Here is a 24,492-nt window from a genome sequence, read left to right on the forward strand (position 1 = left end):
TTACAGACATTTCCCCTATTATTACTGCCTAAGGAAGCAATAAAAATTTAACATTTACCATTGGGAAACACCTGCAGAGATTAAATTAAAATTAGATTATATGCTTATCAGTTAAATGTTACAAACGCAAAATCTTTGGAGATTAACATAAAAAACATTGTTATAAAAATCTTATTAAAAGCTTCACTTAATACAATCCACTTTTTTTCCCTCTGCTGCTCAAGCATTCCATGTGTGCAACTTCCTAAGTCTTTGTGCAGCTGTCCAGAGGGGAGCCAGGGCAGCTGCTCGGGTGGCTTTGCTTTCCTGTTAGCAAATGGTCCTTCCCTGATATTTAGATTTGTCTTTAAAAGCTGACCACAAGTGCCTCTTGTCCTTCTCTTTCTGATCCCTGCCCCTCGCTTAAAGGGCTCTCCACACTCTGCTTCTTGAGCATGCTGCCAAGGTGTGCTCCATCGTGGAATTCTGCTGGGAATTTGCTCTGGAAACCACTTGTCCATCCTGCTGGACTCGTTCCTTATTATGGTCAACAGGATAAAACCAAAGGAGTTAAATAAGGCTGGAAGTTGAGAACAAGAAACTGTTGCTGCTAAGCAGATGGGCTCATCCTTACTTTGTGCAGCTTTGGGAGGTTGCAAACACACTGCAGAAAAGAGAGCTCTGGGAGGTGAGTGGGATGGAGTTGATCTCTGACCTGGAAATGCAAAAATCTTCTGGATTTGGGCTTTGCTGCTTCCAGCAACTGAGGAGTTGGCAGCGTGGATAATCTGTGTGCACTGCCTTGAAGAGGAAACCATCAGCACAGATCCTACCTCTGCTTGATTTGCATGCAGTGGGGAGGGTTTATTTCTCCACTGGGATTACAGTCACCCCTTTGGCTTCAGGCACTGGAAGCAGCCTCCCTGGGGCATGTTCTGAGCTGCAGATGGGAGGGTACAGCTCAGCCACAGCCACCTCCTGAATCCCCTAAACAAAGGCCCAGGCCAGAAACCCCTTTGACTGTGGAGATCCTGCTGAATTTGGTGAATCTCAAGAGTATGGCACTAACGAGAGGTGAAGATCATAGGTGAAATGATTATAAAATAACTTGATTCATGTAGTTTGCCAGATGCCAAATTCAGAGGGGCATTAACCCATATTAGACCATTTATCCTGAAGACAGATTTGATGCAGGGACCTCCTGGCCATTTTTCCCAGCTTCACATCATCTCTGTTGTGCTGACACAGACTGTAGCAGTTTGTTCAGTGATTCAGGGACATGGGGGGAGTCCAACTTGAAAAATCCCAACAACTTAGGTTTATAAAACTACACAAAATAGCCCATGGACCAATCGGGTGGAGGATGCAGAGCCAAAGAATAGCTGAAGATTAGGGGAGTAGAAATAGCTGAATCTTGCTTTGCAGGGCAGAAAAAAAAAATACCTGTGCAACCATGGGCTAACATTTTAAGTAATGAGTGTTTGCTGGCCCAGTTGATTTTCACTGAAATAGGTTAGGGAGTGTTCAAACAAGTATATCCAGATCAGAGGGGTGGTAACCTGTTGCAGAGCAATGCTCCCCAGCCTCTGGGCAGACTGGGGGAGGACTGCTGTCAACACAGCTGGATTTGGGAGGAGGTTGGTGTCCACAGGCAGACTCCTGGCACTGTTGCAGCCTGAACCAGTCTTGCTGTATGCTTCCCTCTCCAGAGCTGGGTATCAGCTGCAGCCTGCAGTTTGCCATCCCCTGTGCCTGCTGGGCTGAGCTGTACATTAGGCTTTTTAAAAGAAGCTTTCCTTTAAAGGGAGGTAATGGACATTTCTGGTAACTTCAGCAGAAACCATGAATACCGGGTGTGAGCCTGCGTGCTGTCATTTTATTCGGTCAAATTACAGTATTTAACTTGGAAAGGCCTGCTCATGTCTCTTCCTTGACTTTCAGGCTCCAAGCAGGGTGAATTACTGGCATGGGGATTTCAGATTTCATTTTTCAAAGATGATGCACATTTTTGTATGTACGTACCTATATCCAAGATGTAGAAAGCACTTAACTGTAGTCTGAATTTTCCACAGTCATTATGCTAAGTAATTCACTTCTACTGCCACTAGAGGTATAACATCCACTTCAGCAAATACCAAAGGAAACATTTAGTTGGAAGGCTTGCCCGTATTAATGTTTCATTTTTCAAATAATGGTTTTGATCTGGATTTTTTTGAAGGCCTCAGCCTACTTTGCCTGTTCCTGTTGGGCAGTCTTTCTTTTGTTGAATTACAGCTGACTACTCATGAGATGAAATGCCACTTTCGATTAAAGGGTACAGAACTGAGTGCTCATTTAAGCTGCATAAAAAGCTGAATTATAGTATCAGTCATCATATCAATCATCTGTGACTGCCTCATGTGCAAGCTTGTACCAAGACATTTGTAAGCCTCATTTCACACCGCTTGCTCTGGTGCAAATTTACATTTATTCTGCAACACAAACACAGCAAAGTTTATTTAAAATAATTTTTTTTTTTTTTTTTTGTGTGATCAATGGCTCACGGATAAAACCACCCTTTTGAAACTCATGAAAGCATCGGTGGGGACAAGGGTAGCAATGAAGCTCTCATGTCTGCTGGCCCTGGCAGGAGAATTACTGCATAGCCAGGCTTTAATTGCAGACCTATGCAGAGAGAGTGCAGCGGAAAGGATGGCTCAGCTCAGGGCTGGGAGGGCTTCTGGTGGGGGGGAGGTGTCATTTGGCTAAATTACAGCGTCATCTCCGTCCGTTTGAAGTTTGCGATGTTCCCTTCAACATTTTCCGACATGCTCAGAGCTGTATCCCCCTGCTCAGGGGAGCCGGGGAGCTCTGGGATGCTTTGGGAATTCTCCCTCTCTGCCACCGCCGCGCCGCAGCCCTCGCTGCCATCACAGCCCTGCCCAGCCCGGCTCCCCACGGCATTTCCACTCCCTGCTTTCCACCTCCTCAGCTCTGCCCAACCTCTGCAGCCCAGAGAGACACTGGAGTGCAGCGTGGGGACAGCGAGGTGATGCCAGCCTGAGCTGCAAAGCCCTTTGTGGGGAGAGAGCCCCCAAAGCAGCCCTCCTGCCACCCTTGCCACCCACCTGACTCCGGAGAGAAAAATAGGAAATTCCATGTTGGATGCTGGAGGGAGAGTTCTTTTTCACCGGTTCCGTGAAGTTTAGTTTATTATTTGGAGTAAAATTGCAGCATTCAGCAGATAGAGGCGTGATGGATGGGGTGAAATGTCTGGTTTAGTTTAGAATCTGTGGCACTATGATCTGGGAGTCACCATATTTATGGGTACTGTGCTCTGTGTCACAGTACTGAAACATTACTGAAGGGAAAATACTGCAACAAGACACCAGATGCTCTCAGAATTTTCCCTTTCCCCCTAAAAATAATTTTTCACAAAATTATCTATTCATTGTAGTATATAATTGCAGTAGAAGTTGGCTTTTGGTGGGAAAGGTGTTTCCAACAGAAGCACAGAACCTCATAAAACATCCGGCCCAGTGCAGCTTTTGGGTTGCTACTTGGTATTTTAGTACAAACCTAACAGCACACTTTGGTACACACAGCATTGGTGTTGCACTTGTGTTCCTGATGGGTCTTATATTTTAGGGGTTTTTTGCTAATTGTAGTCATAGTGATATATTGACTGGAGTTCTTCCACACACAAGGAATTTTTGACTAGGAGATACTGTACAACTGGGATACTTTGGATTATATTAGGATAAGAGTCAATAAAATAATAGCACTGAAATTATAACAATTGAGATAAAAAAATCAGACCTATTGAATTTATTGAAAACAGCAGTGCTGCTATCTGACCTTATTTCTGCCCTATCCACAGTCATTAGTTAAGACTGTGCCATCCATTTACAGCTCTCCCCTGTCACACACACATATTTAGGCAGTAAATTCAATTGCAGAAGTATTTTGAGGGTAGTTCAGTGGAGCAGTTGTGTTTAGAATAACATCACCAAAATGATGTCTCCCCAAAACCAAGGAAATGGGTGGAAACCTTTTATGCTTTGTCCACGATGTTGATAACTCTTCTCAATGATAAAGTTTAATGTCGTGTTGACCTTTATGGTTTTCACAGCTAAGGCAACAGTTACATTAAAGGGATGAATGAGCAACAACAAAAGACAAGGGTGGAATCATATAATCTGAAAACTGGAACTGCCTGTATTTATACTTCACTATTTCAGCAAGGCAGGTGGCACTAAACAGTGGTTAAAGCTCATGACTGTAAGCAAGGGTGTAGAGTTTCTGCTCTCATTTCTGCCTTATATTCCCTTTATTCCCCTATGTAAGCCATTTAAGACCAGGCTACAAATGCCATCTAGGTTAAATTAAAAAGGCAGAAGGTATAAATTAAAATAAAACCAACAAAAATCCTGAACTTGGAACCAATAGTAAAAATTATGTCTACTGGTGAAGAAAAGGAGGCACACAGCAATCGTGATTTTCAGGAACACAGTGGCTTTGGCTTCTTTTGATTCGAGTCCTCCCTCTGTGAATGTGTAAAACACATCATGGGAAGCATGTTGGATGTGAACAAGTTTATATTTACAGTTGGGGTTAATATTAGCCACTAACCCAAAATATTAGCAAGTACACAAGTGATAGAAAAGTGTCACCATTTCCCAGTCTTCTTGTTGGGTTTTTTTTATGCTTCCCTCTTCACTTTTTGATGAGAAGCAAAAGCCTTGATTTTCACACAAAGTAATAGTTTGTTTATTATTAGAGATGCATGTCATGCTTGTGACTATAGCTGGGCAAAATTATTTCAATTTGTTATGATCCTAAACCAGATCTGGGCTCTTCCAGAGAGCTTCTTCCATTTAATGGGACCCTGGGAAACCCAGGACAGGTGTTGGATTTTTTCTGTTGCTCTGAAGGATTTTGGGGTGGACATCTGGGATAGATTAGGACACTGGAGAAATCTGTGTTCCCCTTCAGGTAGTAGCAAATAGTCCCTAGACTTTGAAGCCAGAAATGCATAATTTCTTCAACAGCTTCTCTGAAAATTAATGTTTGTCTCTCCCTCCCAAGATTCAAAAGGAAAGGGAATCAGCTGGAGAACCAGCAGGCTCATCTCAATGCCACTCCAGCCCACTAAGTTTTTGTTCAGCTACTGTATTTGAGGTCTGCCTACTTCTTTTTTCAGAACTGAAAATGCAGAGCATTGACATTGATAAATTTTGGGGTTTTGCTGAAGCATCTTGCATATAGTTTCATTGACCTTGGAAGCAATAAACAACACTGTTCTCAAAGGGAGTACTGAATCATCAAATCTCAAAGGGAGTATGCCTTGATAGTTCTTGGTTCAGATTTTTGTCCACTATTGTCTGTTAAAAACTGTTTTATGTCTTGTGTGACACAGTGATGCTGAAATCCTCCTTTTGGAAATGCAACAGAAGCAATTTCCATGTCACAGGATATTTACATGTTCCTAGGAATAAAAATTAAGATGAAAGCGTGGTGTGTGGGAAGACCTGGTTGTGACAGAATCATTCCCAGAGGCTTTCTTGGATGGAGAGCAATCACAAAATGAGGATTTCTACCAAGCTTGTTTAAATTCTCATAAGTGGATTTTGGCAGGAAGCAAGATGTGGCCACTGCCAGATGTCTTGCTGAGTTATGTGTATATTCTGTATATTTCTGAAACCAATGATTAGGCAATGATGAGGAAATAAATCTCCATAGGAAAGAACAGTTAGCAAAACCCTAAAGTCCATTGTCTACAGAGAGTCCCATTATTAGATGGACTTTCTTTAATGACATTAGGGGAAAGCTCCATTTTGAAACAGAAGGAATAATGTAGACCTGGTCTATGAAATTAGATAGCACCCTTTTGCCTGTCTACTGGGAAAATGAGCAGCTGAGCATAATGCTTGCACACAGGCAGCTCTTTATACAGTTTCAAGAAAAGCTTCGAAAAAGATAAGGTTTTGTACTTGGACAAAGATTTGCACTGACTGCAGAAGTTTCCATATTACACTTGCAGTTTTCTGGGGAGTTGCTGTAGCACTGTCCTACCTTATTTTTTGCCCCCCCTCTTTGCCACATCCCCAGCTCCCAGTAGACAGGGATGCTGTGGATGTGCTGGTCCTGGATGCAAAAGATCCATGAGACAGATTTCTGGATCTCTGCAAGTGAGCTGCACCTCCAGCTGGATAAGAAATAATCCCTTGCTGCTTTTGTTTGGAAAATAGCAAATGGGTAAGAAAAATATGGTTGTATCTGCTAGGCAGCAAGATTTCAAATTTCAATTTACTTACCTTCTAAGCAGTCCATGTATCCCTTATTTGACCAGGGATTTGCAAACGTGGCCATGGGAAGGTTGCAGGGATAATTGGCCAGTATTGGACTGATTTAATTTACAAGGAATGCAGGAGTGTGGCTGTGTGCCCTGTAGGAGCAGCAACCCACACAGTTACAGGTGCCCTCCTTTCCTCTCTCCTGGCCCAGGGACTGCCCTTCTTCTAGCAGGAGTCCTGCACATCCCAGCTGGTGCTGCCTATGGAAACCAATACGTTCAGATATTTCCCTCTGAACAAAAGTCTTCCTGTTTTCTGCTTATTACTCTGCCAGGGATGCAGGCAGTATCCTTGGGTTGATGGTTCTGTTGTCCTCTTAGTCTTATTACAGATAAATCCCTGGTTGTCAAAACCTTGGTGCATTCACGTTTCTTTTATGTCTCTTTTTGATTAACCATTTCAGGACAGCTGGGCCTGAGTCTGACTGGCACCAGGTGCTGATCATACTGAGTTTATCTGGAGTTTCAGGTGATTGTACCTCAAAAGATTAAGCTCAAAGTGCACCAGGCTAGACTGCTTAGAGCTAAAGTACCCTCAGCTGAAGCCAATTAACTGATACCTCTGTGTTTCACTTAAATTCTCTTTGGAAAGCTGAGCCTCATTTTTCCTTTGTTGCCACCATTCTGAAGTGTGGTGCCTTGGTGCACTGAGAGGTAAGTCTGTTATGAGTTATTTTTTAAAGTAGTCTGATGGTTAACTATCCTCTTGGGTGCTAACTTCTAAATCAGAAAAGTTAACTTCTATTTTTATGGTAATTTTAATTTTACAAGGTGACTGTGGTTGCCTGGAACATGATTCAGGTAAATTCCTGTTATGTGTATCAAAGGGTAATTTATAGCTCCAGTTTAATAATTTATGCATTTTGTGTAAGTGGCTCTTCCTCCAGAACAGCAGGAACCTTGTTAGAACTACACTCCTCTCTCTGTGCTCATTTTCCTTCTGATCTATACTTTTTTTTTTTTTCCAAGGCGACTTTTCAAAGTATTTTTTTCCTTATTTTGCTTCCACAAGTGCATTCTCCTGCTGTTTTCATTTCTCTCTTGTGCTCCTTAACATCAGCACTGAGGAGAGCTGAGCAGCTGGGGAAGGGGAGGGGGGCAAATTGCCTATGAGCATTTAGCAGGAAACTCCAAAGCGTTGGTACTGAGAGATCATCCCTCACAGGGCACAATTCAGGAGAAATATGCTAGTGGGGGTGCCAAGCAACTTAGGATCTCCCTTCCACAGTGCAAGTATGCCACTTGCCTCAGATATTTTGTTTGTTGTGCTCCAAAGCTGAGGAGACAAGTGCTGTGGAAACCTTGAGTCATCAGTGGCTCATCACAGATTTTTCCCTGTGCCAAACCATCACTAGGCTTTTGTGGTTTTCCCCACCTCCCCTTCACCCCCCCCTCCCCCCTCCCTTGAGTTTTCAGTCTTCTTTCCTTTCTTATATATATTTAAAGTTTGTGCCCAGCACTGCTCGCCCACCTTGTGCTGTTCTCTCCTCTCTTCTCTCATTTCTGCCCTGGTCTAGTGGGAGGTGTCCCTGCCCACGGCAGGGGAGTTGCAGCTTAGATGAGCTTTAAGGGCTCTTCCAACCCAAACTGTGCTGTGATTTTTATGGTAAAAACAGGGGAGCCAGGAGGTGTGGGTGTGGGGAGGGCTGCTGGGGGTAAGGGACAAGCTGCCTGTCCTTGGCTCAGGGATGCTGTGGAGTGGGTTGTGCAAGGCTGGAGAAGTGTTGGGGTGACAAATGAGCATCCTGTGACATGGGAAATGGCTGGCACAAACTCTCAGTTCAGGGGGATTTTCCTTGCAAACACAATGGATTTAGCTGAACAGGGAATAACTGAAATTTGAAAATATTTCCGACTGTTCTAAAATTGTTTGGATGGGACATTATAGTTGTTATATTTTAATTTTTTTTTATTTTAAAAGGCATAATCATGATTGGAAATTCTTGTCTTTTATAGATTTTGCATAGAAAAACTTTTATTGCAGTTACTGTTTTTTAAAATCAAATTAAGTGACTTCAGGGTGGAGTTTCTGGTTTTTCTTTTGGTTTGCTTGTTTTCCCTTGCTGTCTGAGGTAAATAGTTACTTTCAGTTGGTTATGGAGGGCAGTTGTTTGGCTGCCTTGTCTTTATTTTTTTGCAGCTAATGCCAAATTATTATTATTTGGGACTGGGAAGCTTTTGGACCAAGAATGGAGGAGAGCTGCATTTCCTACCCTTTGAATATCTGACAGAGGCTGCAATTAAATACCAAAACATCGGATTAAATTTTTCCTTGTTTTAACCTGAGATCTGCACCTCCCTAGAAAGATCTTGATGCAGTATTCTCTCTGCATAATTTTAAGTGTGGTTGCTGCAGAGATAATATGGGGAATGTTGGATTGCAAAGCTCTGCCAGAAGCATCTCCTGCCCTGGTGGAAAGTTTGCTGTGAGATGGAGAAGAGCTGAGCAGGAGAAGGCAGAGAACCAGTCACTGCTTTTTGCTGATCTGTGCTGGGCTCACAGCTCAGTGCTGAACAGCAGGAGCTGCCACGCTGGTGCCAGGAACAGGCAGGAGCAGATGCTTAGCTAGGAAGAAAAAGGCCACACACCAAATCATCTTGACTTGGTGTCTCCTCCCAGCTTTGGGAAATCAGCTGAGTAAGGGTTTGAAAACCCCAACAGTTTCACCTAAGCTGCTGTGTTTATTTGCTGGTGATCACACTGTCCCCCATGAATTTGTTTAATGCCTTCTAAAATCCATTTTCAGTCTCCACAGCCTCCTGAGGCACTGGCTGCCATAATGCAATTACAGACAGTATGAAAGAATATTTCCTTCTGGGTGTGTTTGTTTCAAACCTGTTGCTTAATGACTTTGTTGGATGCCCCCTCAGCTTTTTTACCATAAGGGAAAGTGAACAATTATTCTGTATTTACTTTCTCCCTTCAACATTTTATGGACTGCTCTCACTTCCCTTTGCAGTCATGTTCTTTTCCCAACTCTATCTGAAGAGCTCCTGTCTATTTAATTTCTTCTTCTAGTGAAATTGTTCTATGTATCAGAAAAGATAAATGTGGGCTTTTTATTATTCCTGTCCTTCCACCTCTCTTCTTGACAAATGCATCAAGGAAACCTTATTCAGAAATGCCATAACTGAGATTCTTTGGTGCCTCTTTGTGCCAAAATAACTACTTTCATTTTCTAGAAATTGCCAAAAACTTCTGAAAGGATGTGAAAACTTTGTTCTTGTAACCCTCTCCAGTTTGAGGTTGTATCCATCTCTAGACTCTGCAAGAGCATATGACAAGCAAACAAACAGGAGAAATGACTGGATTTGAAGTTCTCCTTTGCTGCAAGCAAACCTTCAACATTAATACACAAAATCAAGTGAGTGCAAGGAAGTGACAAGATCAGGATCTGAGAAATTCAGTCTCTGCTGAGCAAGGTCAGCAGCACTAAGCAGGAACAAAGATAGCAACTCCAGAAAAAGTAATTTTTTTTTTTCCTCGACTTAGAATCATAGAATTGGCTGGGTTGGAAGGGACCTCAGAGCTCATCAAGTCCAACCCTTGATCCACTCCCGCTGCAGTTCCCAGCCCATGGCACTGAGTGCCACATCCAGGCTCTTTTTAAATATCTCCAGGAGTGGAGAATCCACCCCTTCCCTGGGCAGCCCATTCCAATGTCTGATCACCCTCTCAGTAAAGAAATTCTTTCTAATGTCCAACCTAAACCTCCCCTGGCACAACTTGAGACCTCTTGTGCCCTCTTGTCTTGCTGAGAGTTGCCTGGGAAAAGAGCCCAACCCCCCCCTGGCTCCAACCTCCTTTCAGGGAGTTGGAGAGAGTGATGAGGTCTCCCCTGAGCCTCCTCTTCTCCAGCCTCAACACCCCCAGCTCCCTCAGCCTCTCCTCATAGGATCTGTGCTCGAGTCCCTTCACCAGCCCAGTTGCCTCCTTTGGACCCACTCCAGGACCTCAATATCCTTCCTATCCTTCCTTGTCTTAGTCAAGAATAAGCCTGATCTCTTCTATGGTGCATATATCTTCAGAAACAGAGGAATAAAAGATTAGTCCATTTTTATTCAAAATGTCTATGTTCTTATTTGCCAGAAATACCCTATCTGAGAGAGGCAAATGCAATCATCTTCGGATCCTGCTGTAGACATCTCCAGGGAACCTCTTGCTGCCCTTTCAGCCTGGCAGAGTCACACATCTCTTCCAGTTTGTGCCATTTCCCCCCACCCCATTGTGCCCAAACTGACTCTCCAAGCACACCTATTTCCTCCTGCTGTGTCTCAGGTCTTTGGATTCCCCATCTGACCTGCATTGCAGCACTGTGCCATCTGCTCCTGCCACCTCCTTTGTTCATGCCTCTACACAGAGAGGTGGTCTCCCAAAGCAAGGTTGTGTGCTTGCCTGAGCTCTTCTTGGAAGCTTGTTTCTTCCTAACACCTGCCAGATAGCTCAGGGAGATGACCCTTTGCTTCCTCTTCCTTGTTATTTATATATATATAAAATTAAAAATTATTATTGCAGAATGAAAGGATCTTTCTTCCACTCTCCCATGCACACACTTCTTGCTGAGTTTCATTCTAATCTCACCAGTGTTGCTCAGACCTTCCTCTCCTGTCCCACCCACTCATTAGATCATGTCTGCAATTAGCTTGTGAGAACTGTAGGGCAGGGCTGATTTCTCTCACCCTTCAGTGAGGGCTCGGCACACTTTTGAGCAGTTTTGGGAAAAAAAACAAACTGTAAAAACAACGAAATAAACTCCTGTGTAGCTGGGGAAACCAAGCTACAGGGAGCTTGGGAGGCCAAGCACCCATGGAAGGTGGTGGTGAAGGTCTGTAGCAGAAACAGTGAGAGCTCAAGTGGCACAGAATTTGTGCTCCAAGCAGATAATTCTGTGCACTTCTGTAAGTCTTCAATGACAAATACATATTAGAATTAAATATTCCTTTAGGGAAAAAGAAAAATATTTTGTGAAAAAATACTCATGGTAAAATGCATCACTTTTATTGCACAGTGTTTTCTGAAGTTTTTTGGGTTTTTTTTGTTTTTGTGTGTGGGGAGGGCGTTTGGCAACTAAATGGTAATAAAATAAACACGGTGATGTCATGAGAGAGTTTGGTTTCAGTAAGGTGATGCTGATCCATTAAGGTGATGTTGAAAATTTTAATCCCTAAATAATATATCAGATTTCCAATTTGCAACAAGTAACTTGATTTCAGGTGCTTGCAGCACAAAGTTGAAGCCTCATGGTGTGGTGTCCCTCCATATTTTGAAGACAGACTATCTCTATTTTTTTTTTTTTTTTTTTTTTTTTTTTTTGAGACACAAGGTGCTATGCCAGTGGGGACAGTGGGTGTTCCTGGTGGGGTGAGAGGGTGCTGAGAGCTGAAAAGTGACTTGCAGTCAAAATCAGACTGAATTTGCACAAGGGCTGATGTTCCTTGGGACTCAGTGCAGGGTTTGGGTCATTTTGGATCAAGCAGAAGCAGGATGTGGAGTGCACAGCCAGGCCAGGTAAACTTTCCCTGTACGGGAGGATTTCTGTTGCAGACAAGCCACATAGATACCAAAAATCATAACTGTGTCCAGAAGTCAAGCAGCCAAATGTGACTTTCCCTTCATGGTGAATCCTGTCAGTCTGGAGCAGGTCCCCAGACAACAGGAGATTTCTTTGCTATAAAAAAACTGCTGGTAGGTAGCAGGTGACACAATGTGCACTTCTCACTTGGTGACACAAATCTGTGTACCCTGGTCTAGGAGAATGACTTTCCTAACCAGTCCCTCCTGGCTCCAGCCTATTTAAAAATGTGTTTTCAGGTATTGCTTCTGGCAGCCATACACTGTATTCGTGACTCTTTTTCTCAGAAACTCAGACAGAAGGATGTAGTTTTCCTTAGAAATGGCAATTTTATCCTGTGTTTATCTTTTACCTCGTAGAATGTAATAAAACCCAAATCCTGCTACTTTGCACATTAATTTAATTTATATTCTTGCTTTCCACATGGCTAAACTCTGGGTTATTTTATTATTTATTTTTTTTTAATAGTGCCTTTCATCCAAAGATCCCAAGCTGATTTGGCCTGATTCTTGTGACCAACTTAGCAACACTTAGCATAAGACCAGTAAAAGGAAGTAACTGGGAATTTCTCACTGTTCTTGGCTGGATGTCTGTTCAAATGCACTACAGGCTGGAGCATCCCTGTGAGCCCCTGCTTCCCACAGCTGTGACTGGCTGGGGCAAATCTTCACTGCCTCAGCCAAAAATCTCTCTCTTTCCTTTCTTTTCACCTGCAGAGAAAGCTTTGCTGTCTCCCAGCATTTATAAAAGAGAGATGATAAATCTTTGTTTGGGGAGAACTTGGTGGGACATGTGGGGTCTTGGATCTGAGGCACCCAGTGCATTGTTCTGATGTTATTTGCTTCCAGTTTTTTTCTCTCTCTGCATATGCATAGGTATGTGCAAGATTAATTTATTTTTGTCAGCTTCACCTATAGGGTAACTAATTTCCCTGGTTTGCTAAATTTGCCAATAAACTTTTGGTTTATTTTTCAGTAGCCAGGAGGTTTTCCAAACTTTTATTCTGAAAGTTGTTTCTCCTTTGGAGAGACACTTGGACTTTGAAACCAGCCCTCATGTGGAAAGCCTTGCCTGTCTGCAAATTCATTCCAGCTTGGTTTGCTGGTCAAAGTGCTGCTTTGTGGATTCATTTTATGTCCCCTCAGAGACATTTTGTCAGAATTTTTGCTTATCTACTATTGTTGCAAAATGATTCACCATCTTAGGCAACCCATCTCTTTCTCATCCCCTTTTCAGTGGTCTTTAAAGCAAAATGGGAATTGAGCTGTAGCTGCTGTTGTGCAGGCTGGGGTGATCTGGCTTTCACCTTTGCACCACGTGCAGTGTCAGCTGTGCTGACATAAAAACTTTGCATAAAGAGGAAAGGTCTGTACTGTGCACAGCAGAGTGCTGGGGAGGGGGACTCTGCCCCTTTGCTAAGAGGCCTCTTTTTCTGAAGTGCATGGAAATGAAAATCTCAGTTGCCCTGAATTGTTTTCCTGAGCATGCAGCTTTCTCTTTTTGTGGTTAAATATGGCAGTTACAGTGTAGTATTTATGCACTGTCAATAAATCAGCCATAAATGTTCTATGGTCAGAGCATGTGTCTGTAGGCTCTTCCTTTAGCTGAAAATGGAACTCCTGAATTCACTGAAGCCTAAATTAAAGTGCAGATCTCCACAGAAGAATTACATAAAATTTGAAGGCCCACAGGACTGGCACCTGATTGGCACCAGGTTCTGTTGCTGCCCTCCAAGCTGCAAACTCAGGCCCCTCAAAGGCAAGTTTTGGATCAGACTCCAAAAGGTTTGCTTGTCTTCAGTGGAATGACTGCAAAAAGGAGACAGAGCAAGTGAAAGGGGCAGAAATCTGTAAGGAGTTACAATTTTGTAGAAGTTCACAGTGCAGTTACAAAATAGGAAAAAAAAAAAAAGTGCTGCTCAGCAATATTCTGAAAAATAGTGTTTGCCTTTTTTTTTTTTTTTTTTTTTTCCTCAGGAGGTGCTGTGTGACACCCTGGCAGAAACAGCTCAGCCTTTTCTGGCTTCTGTCTTTAGAACAGATAAGTGCTGATGGGTGAGGATATTCAGTCCTCATGCAGCACAAAGTATCAAAGGACTTGAATTTGGTCACCTTTTGCCATCTTGAACATAACTCTGTATTCTTGCTCTGCCACATAGTTACTGAAGCTGTGAAGGAGAAGCACAATGTAGCACAATTTTTACTTTTCATACTGGAGTTCAGCTGTACTCCGATTCTTTGTGTAAACGGGGGATTTAATTTCTCTGAAATGGGCAGTGTGTCTGAGGCTGGCCAAGAACTAAACACTTCTGAATTCTCACTGTGGCACTGAAAATGGCATCTTGTGTAGTGCCAGTCAGGTCCCTTAGCTCTGGTGGCAACTCCTTTTCTGTGTGTTAGGACACCTCCCACCTCACAGATGGATTAATCATCAATTTTATAGCCATCAAACAGTAAATATTTGTGCTCTGGTTTGAAGCCTTTTAAATCAAGCAGGAAAGCCACCAGGGCAGCTGTTACAGGACCAAGACTGAACCACAGAAGCAGAGGGAGGTTTGAAGGGTTTAGCTGTTGATCCAGATTTGAAGTAGATAACTTCTGACTAAGGTATCAGGTGTGCCCCAAATTCAGGTGGCTCAGCAGTGCCAAGCTGACCTCCTGCTGAGCCCAGAGGAGCCTGGCTCCTGTCTCACAGGTCAGGTCAAAGAGCAGCTTGGTGGGAAAAAAGTAATAGATGAAACAAATATAAAAGTGTTAAGAAGAAAGGAAGATTGTTAGAGAGAAAATCCTGTTAAAGGTAACAGTTTAATGTTACCTGTGTAACAGTTTGGATGTTAAGCTGTGTTAGAGTGAGGAACAGAAAATTAGCAATTTAGCAGCACAATAGGGAAAAGTACCACTGGTCTGTCAGAAATGGGCTGAAATTCTTCCAGAATTATGTTCCTTTTTACTGTGGGACAGAATATTTACACAGGAGCTGTGTCAAAATATTGAAATACAGGAGAGCTTAATCTGCAGTAGCTGTTCTGATTAATTTCCCCATAGAGGCAACTTCTTTAACCATTGCAGCTGAAGAAATGTACATGAGTGTTATTTCAATTAAAAGCCAATAACATTTTGTAATCTCTATTAGCAAATGTCTCCTGCCACAGCTGCATCACAAACAAAAATTGGATGGAGAAGCAGAATGCAGATTACAACCGTGGTGCCTTTTCAGGAATAAAAAAAAAGTCTCATTAAACTAAATGTATCTTTCATTGTGCCCAGAAAAATCCTAATCTTCAGCTTTTGTGGTTGCCAACAGGACCAGGCTCCAAAAGCCAAAGAGAGGGTGGGAGAGGATATGAACCTTGCCTGCTACTGCCCTTGGAAAGGTCAGCATCTGAAATGGGAAACAAGAGTTTTGTCTTAACCTTTAAATACAACATTTGGTTGTGACTGAAGTGGCTTCCAGGTAACTGTCAGTCTGCAGTGAATAAAACCCACAGCAAGGGGATGAACTTGTAACTGTTCAGCTTTGCACAGAGTCTGACTCGAGGACTCTGTGGGACCCGGGGCCTCACGTTGCAGGTTGGAATTGGCTGAGGTCAGCTGGAGTCAAAAGTTAGTCCCTGACTTCATCTGTTTGATGTGAGAGAAATGCATAGGTGCCTCATCAAGTTCTCTGTGCAGGGACAGCAGCAGCAGCTGGCAACTTCACCAATGGTTCAGTTTCCATTCACTCAAATCTGTTCCTCTCCAGGAGTTGGCTTTCCAGACTAACCTGCAGTGGTTCAAAATAAATAAAAAAAAAAAATCTGCATTTCTTTTATCTATAGAGATTCATAATCCCATTTCTTTCATGCTGGCTCCATTCACGTGCACAGAAATATTTATCTGCTTATCTCTCCTGCCATTTCTGCTCTGATCACTAAAATTCAGAAATCACAGTTGCAGCCACACATACACAGGGGGCCTGGGGGTCTCCAAGTTTGACAGTATTTGTTTTTAAAATGAGCTGCTTTACAACTGTTAATTTGTCCACTCTTGGTTCACTATAATTAAATATGTTATAAGAAAAAATATTCACAGAGGATTTTTGAAAAGATAGAGTTATTTCTAATATCAGTGGAGAGGATTGCCACTGTCCTGTATTCAGATGGTGGGGCTTTTTTGGTGAAAAAAATCTCTGAAATAAATTAATTCACATCTCCAAGAACTATGATCAAGATGGGTAACACTAACTTTACAAACATTTGTATTACATAATTCTTTGCAATGGAGATTTTAGAAGTTACCCGAGGTGTTGTGCAAGAGCAGGATTGTCTATATCCTTAAAAAAACAAAGTGAAAACTGAAACTGACTCTTGTTCAAACGGCAAAAAAAAAAACCTGTGAAAAAGCCTTTGAATATATTTGAAAAATATAATAATTTGAAAATATTATAATTAAAAATATAAGTTTCTTAGTTATTATTTTAAACAAAGATTCCTGTTGACAGTGCTGCTTTTGTGTTTTTTGGATTCAGTCCTGGAACCCGACAAGCATTCACAGGGAGACACCGTGCTAAATATTTCCTCAGCCCGACCCCAGGCACCGGGCCTCAGGCCTCAGCGTTTTCCCTCAGAGGGGGCCACCTTGATCCCCTCTTTCAGACTGAGACTTTTTTTTTTTTTCCCCCTCTACCTGAGTGGCAAGAAATACTGCAGTTTTTTTTTTTTATTATTTTATTTTTGCACGCAGGACCCGAGGAGCACACCAGGCCACGACAGGAGCCCCCGGCACAGCCACCGCCGTTGGAAGATGGCTGCGACCTGACAGGAAAACCACGGCACGTGGAGAGCTGCGGATTTACTGCTTAAGTGAAACCTCTTAACAACAGAACCGGAGCGATTATATCACCGGGTGATTAGCTGAGCCGCTTCACCCCGTTGCCCGGTACCACCTCTCTGCCGTGTGGGCACCGAGGCCCAGGCCAGGCCAGGCCGCGGCGCGCAGGTGCGAGGCAGCCGCCGGGCGCCTGGCGTCTGAGGGCCGCAGCGGCGGGACGGTGCCCGGGGAGCGGGGGGGAGGGCTCTGCCGTGAGGCGGTGCCGCCAGCGGGCGCCCTCCTTTCCTCTTTCCCTTCTTCCTTCCCTTTTCCCCTCCCTCTTTCCCTCTCCTTCCCTCCCTTCCCTCTTTCCCTCCCTCCCGGGGGAGCCCCCGCGGGGCGGGGCGGGGCGGCCCCTGGGGCACGGGGTGGGGAACCCCGCAGAGGGGCGGGGGAAGAGGGGGGGGTTTGGGGGTGGTGACAGGTGCGGCGCGCGCGCGGAGCGGCCCCGGCGGCGGCGGCGTCGCCTCCCTCCCCTCCCCCTCCCGCTCCCCTTCTCCGCCATGAATATGCAAATGAGGGAATAATTGTCAGCCAATGGCGTGCGCGCTGGTCACATGGTGCTGCTGAAAGCTCAGGGAAGAGAAGTTGAGACTCGGCGAACACAGGCAGCTCAGTAACGAGCCGCAGCGGCCGCAGCCGGAGCCGAGCGGACCGAGCCCAGCCGAACCGAACCGAGGCCAGCAGACAGGCGGCCGGCCGGCCCGGGGGAGCCAGAGAGCCGCTCCCCCTTTCCCTCCTCCCTGCAGGGTGCCCGGCGGGCCGGGGCTCTGCCTGGACCATGCCGATCCTCCTCTTCCTCATAGACACGTCCGCCTCCATGAACCAGCGGGCGTATCTGGGCACCAGCTACCTGGACATCGCCAAGGGCGCCGTGGAGATCTTCATGAAGGTGAGTGCGGGGCAGGGGAGGGGCCGCCGCCGCCCCCGGTCGCCCCCTTCGCCCGCTCACTCTGCTTCTCTCCGCTCTTTCCGCAGCTGCGGGCCCGGGACCCGGCCAGCCGCGGCGACAGGTACATGCTGGTTACCTTCGACGAGCCGCCCTACTGCATCAAGGTAAAAAACCCCTCCCCGCAGCCGCCCCCGGACCCCCGCAGCTGCCCCGGGCCCGCCATGGGGCCGCCCTTGGTGTGGCGGCGGCGCGGCGCAGCCCCGTCCGGCCCGGCGGCGGCAGCAGCAGCTTGTGAAGATGGCGGACATTTTGCTTTTGTATGGAGGAGAGAGGCTGAGGGCGCTGCTGAGATGGAGGAGGGGGGGGAGGAGACGGACCGGAGCGTGATTCACCGCCCCGGCGTGTCGAGGGAGGCGGGCGGACGGCTCTGCTCCGCCTTCCCCGGCCGTTCCTCCCCCGCCTCCCGTGAGACGGCGGCTCCGGCGGGGCCCGCGCCTCTCCTCGGGCCTCCACCGTGTGTCCCGGCCTCTTTCCCTTCCGTTTTAACCCCCCCTCAGCCGAGGCCGTGTCCCGGCCGGGCTGCGGGGCTGTAGGGCAGGAGGAATCGCCTCCTCAGGGCTGCGGGACCCCCGCCTGGCAGCGGGGCGCTGAGTGCCGCCGCGGGGCCCCCCCCGCCGGGACGGAAGCCCCAGGGGCTGCTTTCCGGCTCTGTGAGGCAAGAACCGGAGCAGAAGAAGAGGCGGTGTGAATGTTGAGGGCCATCTCCCCCCCCCCCCCCATCCCTTTTCTGTGCGGTGTAACCCGCATCGGTTCTGTGTAAGGGGGGCGGAGGTGGGGGCTGCCTCCTGAGCTGCTCTGCCCCTCTCTGCACGATCCTCAAGAGTGAGGCAAGTGGGGCCATGGCATTGATCACCTCGACTGTGCCACGAGGGGATGGCAAGAGTGCGCCCCTTAATTTGTAGCCCTCAGCTTGCTGTCTGACTTAATCTCAATGAAATAAAGCTGAAATAAAGTATTCCCCAGGGAAGTATCTAATAGGTGCTTCAGAATCATCAGGAATAGTCCTGGATTAGGCCTGTGTTTGCTGTGACCAGTATAGTTATCTTGGGCCTTAGACCCGTACTATGAAGGCCTGAGAGGTTCATGTAAAAATTATTAACATGTAATAACAGAGAAGATGAAAACCTTTACTAGGTGCCTCAGCTAAAACTTCATAAAAAGAAGTAAAAATAACTGTGCTTGCTGATGCGGCCTGTCCACGTCTCTGATAATGAGGAAACTTAATTATCAAGAGCTATGAATCTTGTCTCCTTTCATCAGCAATGTATTTCCACAGCTAAAAACTACAGTTTTTACTGAAGTGACAGAAGTGACTTTTTTTGTTATTGCACCTTTCATTTCCTCAGATGAAGGTGTGGAAGTCATCCTATTTCTGTGATTGGAAGCCATCTTTCTTGAGTTACAGAAACCCCCTGTCTGTCAAAAAAAACCCCTAGGTTTGTCTTGATCAGGATTTTTAGTCATTGCACACATCTTTTGCCCTGTCCATGTTTGTGGCTGCATGCAGAACCTGAATCTGATATATCAGTGTTAACTGTTGATTTCTTGTGTTTGAGGAAGACTTTCCCAACATAGTCATAGTAAGCATACTGCTGATTTAATAAAAAAAAATTACTCTTCTGGATGTTTGTGTGGTAATGCTACAGGTTATTACCATATATATATATATACAGATTTGCTGAGGAAGAGCCTGATGTTTTATGAGCATCTGTGTAATGAACATCTGACTGTTCTCAGTCTTACTAAATAGTAATTGAAATAAATGGGACTATGACACAAATTGTACTATAAAATCATGTGTGACATACAGTAAACAGCCAAGGGAAGAAGGGCATTGTGGTTCTTGTAACTTGCCAGTGTCTCCTCTTAGAAAATTATTACTCTGCATTCAGAGTAATCAGCATACTGATTTTTCAAGTGGGCCCCAAACAATCTTAAAATATTTTTTCAAAACTTAGTAGCTTGTGTAGGAACAGAGTGCAGATCCAATAAATGTGTTTGTAGTAATTATCACAACTCTACTTTAACTGATAGGTTATGGCATAAATTAGTGTGGTTAGGCTGTCATCCTGAGTAGGGAAAGCCTCACAGCAACAACATGATTCTTCCCCTCAAAACCTTTTAATAGTATTTATGATGCCCTTCTGTTGTGTTATCTGGCAACCATAGTTACGCCAGGAAAACTTTCAGGTCTGGGCTGGATTCTATAAACCTTACAAAATGTAAGAGAAAGAAAAGATATAGTTTCTTTGCTATGCTGTTTTAGTTACTTTATCCCTAGATTTAGAGAATGAGGAAACAAACTTGTAGAGTGAATGTGTTTTGCAGGTCTGCTTTCCAAATATGTGCAGTAGTGGCTGCACTTATCCTACTGTTTTATCCTACTGTTTTTTTAATTATTTATACCAGTTAAGTTATATATCTCACAGATAGTTCTTAGGGTTACCAATGTAGTATTTGAGGGAAATAATCTTGTTGTGGACTTCAGACTGCCCGGAAGGTAGAGACATTACGAAAACTTGAGCTTGGAGCAAGGGTAACTGTGAGATTAGTGCATTGGTTTTGTTTATTTCAGATTTTTTTAATCTGTAGCCTTGAAACTTTTTGAATAAAAAAGTGCTGTTTTACTTTTGGACAAGAATATGTCAAGAGAACATCACACAGATCGTGGTGTTAAGTGAAAAGATCCTACTACTGCACTAGTGCTTTCTTAAAATCTGTGCAAGGAAGATGATGTTTTGGGAACTGTGCTCAGGATAGAGAGTTTGAAATTCTTTGAGACCTGTGACCCTCTCCTAGATGCTCCTCTTTTTAAATATCGGCTTGTAGATCTTTTACTGTTTAAAAATGGGATTATTTAGTCTCTGGGTTTGCAGTGTGACTCAGCGAAGAGCCATGGTGGCTTGGTTCTAAGGAGAAGCCAGGGTGCTGTCCTGGGAAGATGGGGACAGAGAGATGGGAGTGGTAGGAATCTCAGTTCCACTCCTGCAGCAAATGCCTCTGGAACCCTGTCAGCTGCTTTGCTCCTCTTGTTATGTAATCTATAGATAGTGATTTGTGACAGTAATTATGCAGCCATTTACAACCCTTGATTTGGTTCCAAAATGCTCTCCAATAAGAGACAAATATTCAGTATTTTAAAAGCATGTTATGAAGTGTATAAAGTTGCCTAATGATATGATTCTGAATAAGTCATTGGAAAGATAGCTGTAAGTTCTTTTGAAAGTTGGGTCAGGCTCGTTTTAGGGAGTAGGAAGGAAAAATAAACAGCGTGTTGTTTCAGGGAGTGAGAATGTTCAATCTTAGATTTATACTGTATATAAGTTTTTTCTCCACTCTTTATATTAAAATAGTAATAGGATGCTATCTAGTGAGTGTCTCTCAGGCTAGTGGCATGCTAGCAGCCTTGAAGCCAGCCCATTTTGATTTTGTTTGGGAAGCTGCTGAGACCTATAGTACTATGTCTCAGGTGTCTATTACAGTTAAAATGTTAGTGCTTAAATTTAGGTATTGAAGGAATTCCTTCCCTATGTGTATTCAGTTCCCTTGGGTGAGAAAAAGGGCTTTAAGAACAGCTTTATTGTTTGGCACAGTGTTTTTATGCTCTTGGCCTTCTATCTAAGATAAGTATGTTCTATGATTCAATGAATTTGGTACTTGATATGTCCTTGTTTTAAAGACTTTATACTTGTGGATTATTGGTTGAACTTGGAGCTTGCTCCATCCCATCTGTGCTTTGACCTGGCTTTGCAGTACTTTGCAGATGAGTGTCTCAGTCTCATCCATTTCTGCAAAACGTGGCTGGTACCAAATGCCTGGGGAGGAGGATGGGACCTGGCCAGGCATATTACTGACAGTTCTGCAGGGCACTTTCCCAAACTCCCACAGTTTGCAGTTCAGAGACCTGTGCTGGGGCTTGATATGCCAGTAGTAGTCTTCTGTGGCTTTTTCTGTGTGTTTGCCCAGTTGCTTTTTTTGAAATCACACAAACTTTTCAGCATCCTCAGCTGCTTTATTCCATATACCAAATATGTGTTTCTCTATACCTAAGTAGATGCCATGGAGTAAATGGACATATCTTAAGCCATTTTATTTGTTTTTTTCCTGAAGTAAAAGAATGGGGAGAAGGGAAGGGTCTTCTTAGCTGCCTTCTTCTCCCAGGCTTTTGCTGTTTTCCAGTGATGGAGAAAAGTTGGAGGAAGGTTTCAGCAACATCTTCCTAGATTTTGCCTATGGTAAAGGGGTTGGAACTACGTGATCTTTAAGGTCCCTTTCAACCCAAACCATTCTGTGATTCTCTGTAAATGGAGCTCATACCTAAATTTCTGCCTAATTTGAAAAGGAAAGCAGGGTTTACCTCTTTGGGGTTTTTTTCATTTTTGATTTTTCTTAAATCTCACATCCTTCAGTTCATGGTCTGCTTGTGGATTTGTGCTGCAAATGGCTGGTTCAGGCCCAGGCAAATAAAACCAAACAATGGTGGTCTTATGTGAAGTTATTGATTAACTAGACTGCCCTGTTCCCTTGTGACTGGTATCTGGCTTCTGGCCTTTTCTCAGTGCTTGAGGAATATTGTTTATGGTAGGGTCACAGAAGTATGGCTTTTGTTTTAGATTCTTGTGAGTCTATCCAGTGTGACCTTCATAAATGATCTGGTCACAAGTAAGAGCTGAGAGGACTTAAGTTAGGTTTACTCTGCTGAATTTGAAATGAAATGCATTTTTCTGTTTTGTGTAATACTGAATTGCAGAGGGAGTTGTGACTGCACTATAAAAATAGGCTCCCTGAATTGGAGTGCAGGAATATGTATGGAGCTGTCTGAGAATCCTTAATGCAATGTATGTGAAACACTTTGCTGTTTGAGAAATGCAAACTGGGACTGGTAGATAGGATGCCTTCCAGTTCTGTTGCTGTTCCCTCTTAGTCAGTACATATGTTTCTCTGCTGAAGAGCTCCTTGTGGAAGCAGCTCTCAGTGATGGATTCTGAGCAACCTTCCCTGTTTCCCTGAAATTCTCATTAGGGTTGATCTTAGTGACCTTTAATTTTGCTGCTGGATCAGGATACCTTAGGGATGGAATAGGATTAGTAGAAGGCTCTTAAAAGTATTTACTGTATGTAAATAACCTGATCACTTATGGTATTAAAATAGTGCTTCAAAACTGGGAGTTCATAAAGTCTGATGCAGGGAGACTAACTTTTCTAGCTCAGTTTTTTAGTGACACAAAAGCTTTTGCCTGCATTTTAAAATTCTGCTTTCCCGTAGATGCTGGTGTAGAATATAACCAATTACCACTGGCTCTGCAAAGGGAGGTGGCAAATGAATAGGCTGTGCTGCAAAACAGAGATGTCAGATCTATTTGTCTGTTTCTGGAAGAAATGAAATCAGAGCCCCTGACCCTGAGCTGCAGGGACAAAGAGAAACCCAGCTGTGAAACCTGTTGGGTTTGAGGCAGAGACCTTCAGGAACGCTGCCTGAGGTGATAGGAAAAGCATTTGTGTTTTAACTTTTGTCAAGAAAGAAATTCCTAGCAAGCTGACCTGTAGCCAATCCACAGAATAATCTTAAATTGATTAGGCTTTTACAGGAACCTCGAGACTTCAAACCCCATCAGTTTTACACGTCAGAGGTCTGGCTTCTGGCAAATGCTCATACTTGGTGGTCTGACCTGTGCTGTTGTGAAGAGGATGTATGAACAGCTGGAAATATAGTTGGAGGTTTACGAGCTGGTAGTTGAAGTGTGGAGGCAGAATGGTTTGGTGCAAGGCAGATAGGAGCTGCAGGGGCAGGAGGGAAGCTGATATCGGAGAGATGCAAAAGGGAAAGAAGGCTGAGGTGAATGGGAGAGGCCTATCTTTCTCTCCAGATATGCTGTAAATAATGTATGAACTTAGTGAACCTACTGGCCAAGCATTGCTGGAATGATAGAAAAAGCCATGCAGGACATAGTACTGAAGAACTAGATGAAATTTATGTAGAATACTCAATGTCTGGTTTTGATAACAAATTCAGAAGATTATGGTCTGTGTTTAGCAGAGAGAGCCATTCCTGTTTTAGCACCGTGCATGTTTTGAGTCAGTTGTAGATATATTTTTATTTCTGAATACTACCATCTTCCCTTGCCTGTGAAGTGCTAAGCACACATCTTCTCCAGTCTTGCAATATGTCTTCCACGGTGTTTGGTTTGTGCTTTGTCATGGAATTTGTGTATTTTCAGAAGGCTGACTTCCAGCATAAGTGGCTGGCAAGTTAAAGCCAACAATTGCTCTTCTTCATTACTCAAGGAATTTAGAGTAACAGGAGTCACTTAATTGTGTAAGGAGCACTCATGCAAATCCTGATTGTCCAGTTCTTTTCAAGGACAGAACAAAATCTACTTAATACTGTTTGAGAATCCCCCACCAGTTTTTACCTGCTCTTTTCTGTTTAATTGCCTTATCAGTCTAAGTCTTTGAATACAGGGTGTGTGCTCTATGTTAATGCATGCGAAAAGGTCAATTTTTAAAAAATTAAACATCTACTTTGTAATTGGGCAAGTAAGGCCAAAGACAAATAAAAGGTTCTTGTTGGTACAGGTGATAGTTACCTATTTATATAATGCAGTTGCATGTCTCTCAAAATGTAAAAAAAAAATAAAAATCTTATTTTACTAAGGCTTAGGAATTGTCAGTTGGCATCCCTGTAGCAAGCAGGAAATAAAGTGTTGTAGATCCTTTAACTTAAAAAAGGTACTAAACAGGTTCTAATAGAGCATCCTTTGAAATGCACATTGGTTTTCTTGAGAGGCAACATCTTAGGTAGCATAAA

At 43.9% G+C, this 24,492-nt stretch overlaps 1 protein-coding gene and 1 long non-coding RNA gene across 9 annotated transcripts in view; both read left to right on the forward strand.

Moving 5' to 3' along the window:
* Nucleotides 1-565: 565 nt before the first annotated feature.
* On the forward strand, nucleotides 566-16,739 carry LOC139802496 (uncharacterized). The gene is made up of 3 exons (XR_011728668.1): nucleotides 566-667; nucleotides 15,190-15,259; nucleotides 16,608-16,739. It is a non-coding gene; the product is annotated as an uncharacterized lncRNA (long non-coding RNA).
* Nucleotides 16,740-17,145: 406 nt separating this feature from the next.
* Nucleotides 17,146-24,492, forward strand: part of LOC139802492 (integrator complex subunit 6-like) — a 39,991-nt gene continuing 32,644 nt past the window's right edge. For 5 of the 8 annotated variants that reach the window (XR_011728660.1, XR_011728662.1, XR_011728664.1 and 2 more), the window contains exons 1-2: nucleotides 17,342-17,625; nucleotides 17,712-17,789. Coding sequence is in view for 2 of the 8 variants with exons in the window: in XM_071757674.1 (XP_071613775.1) it covers nucleotides 17,515-17,625; nucleotides 17,712-17,789 (189 nt within the window). In the remaining 6 variants the exon portion in view is untranslated. Of the gene's footprint in view, nucleotides 17,626-17,711; nucleotides 17,790-24,492 lie in introns of all 8 variants that reach the window. The other 3 variants (XM_071757674.1, XR_011728661.1, XM_071757675.1) reach the window with 3 other exon arrangements.

Source organism: Heliangelus exortis, chromosome 14 (assembly GCF_036169615.1).
Source record: "Heliangelus exortis chromosome 14, bHelExo1.hap1, whole genome shotgun sequence".
NCBI classification, from domain to species: Eukaryota; Metazoa; Chordata; class Aves; order Apodiformes; family Trochilidae; genus Heliangelus; species Heliangelus exortis.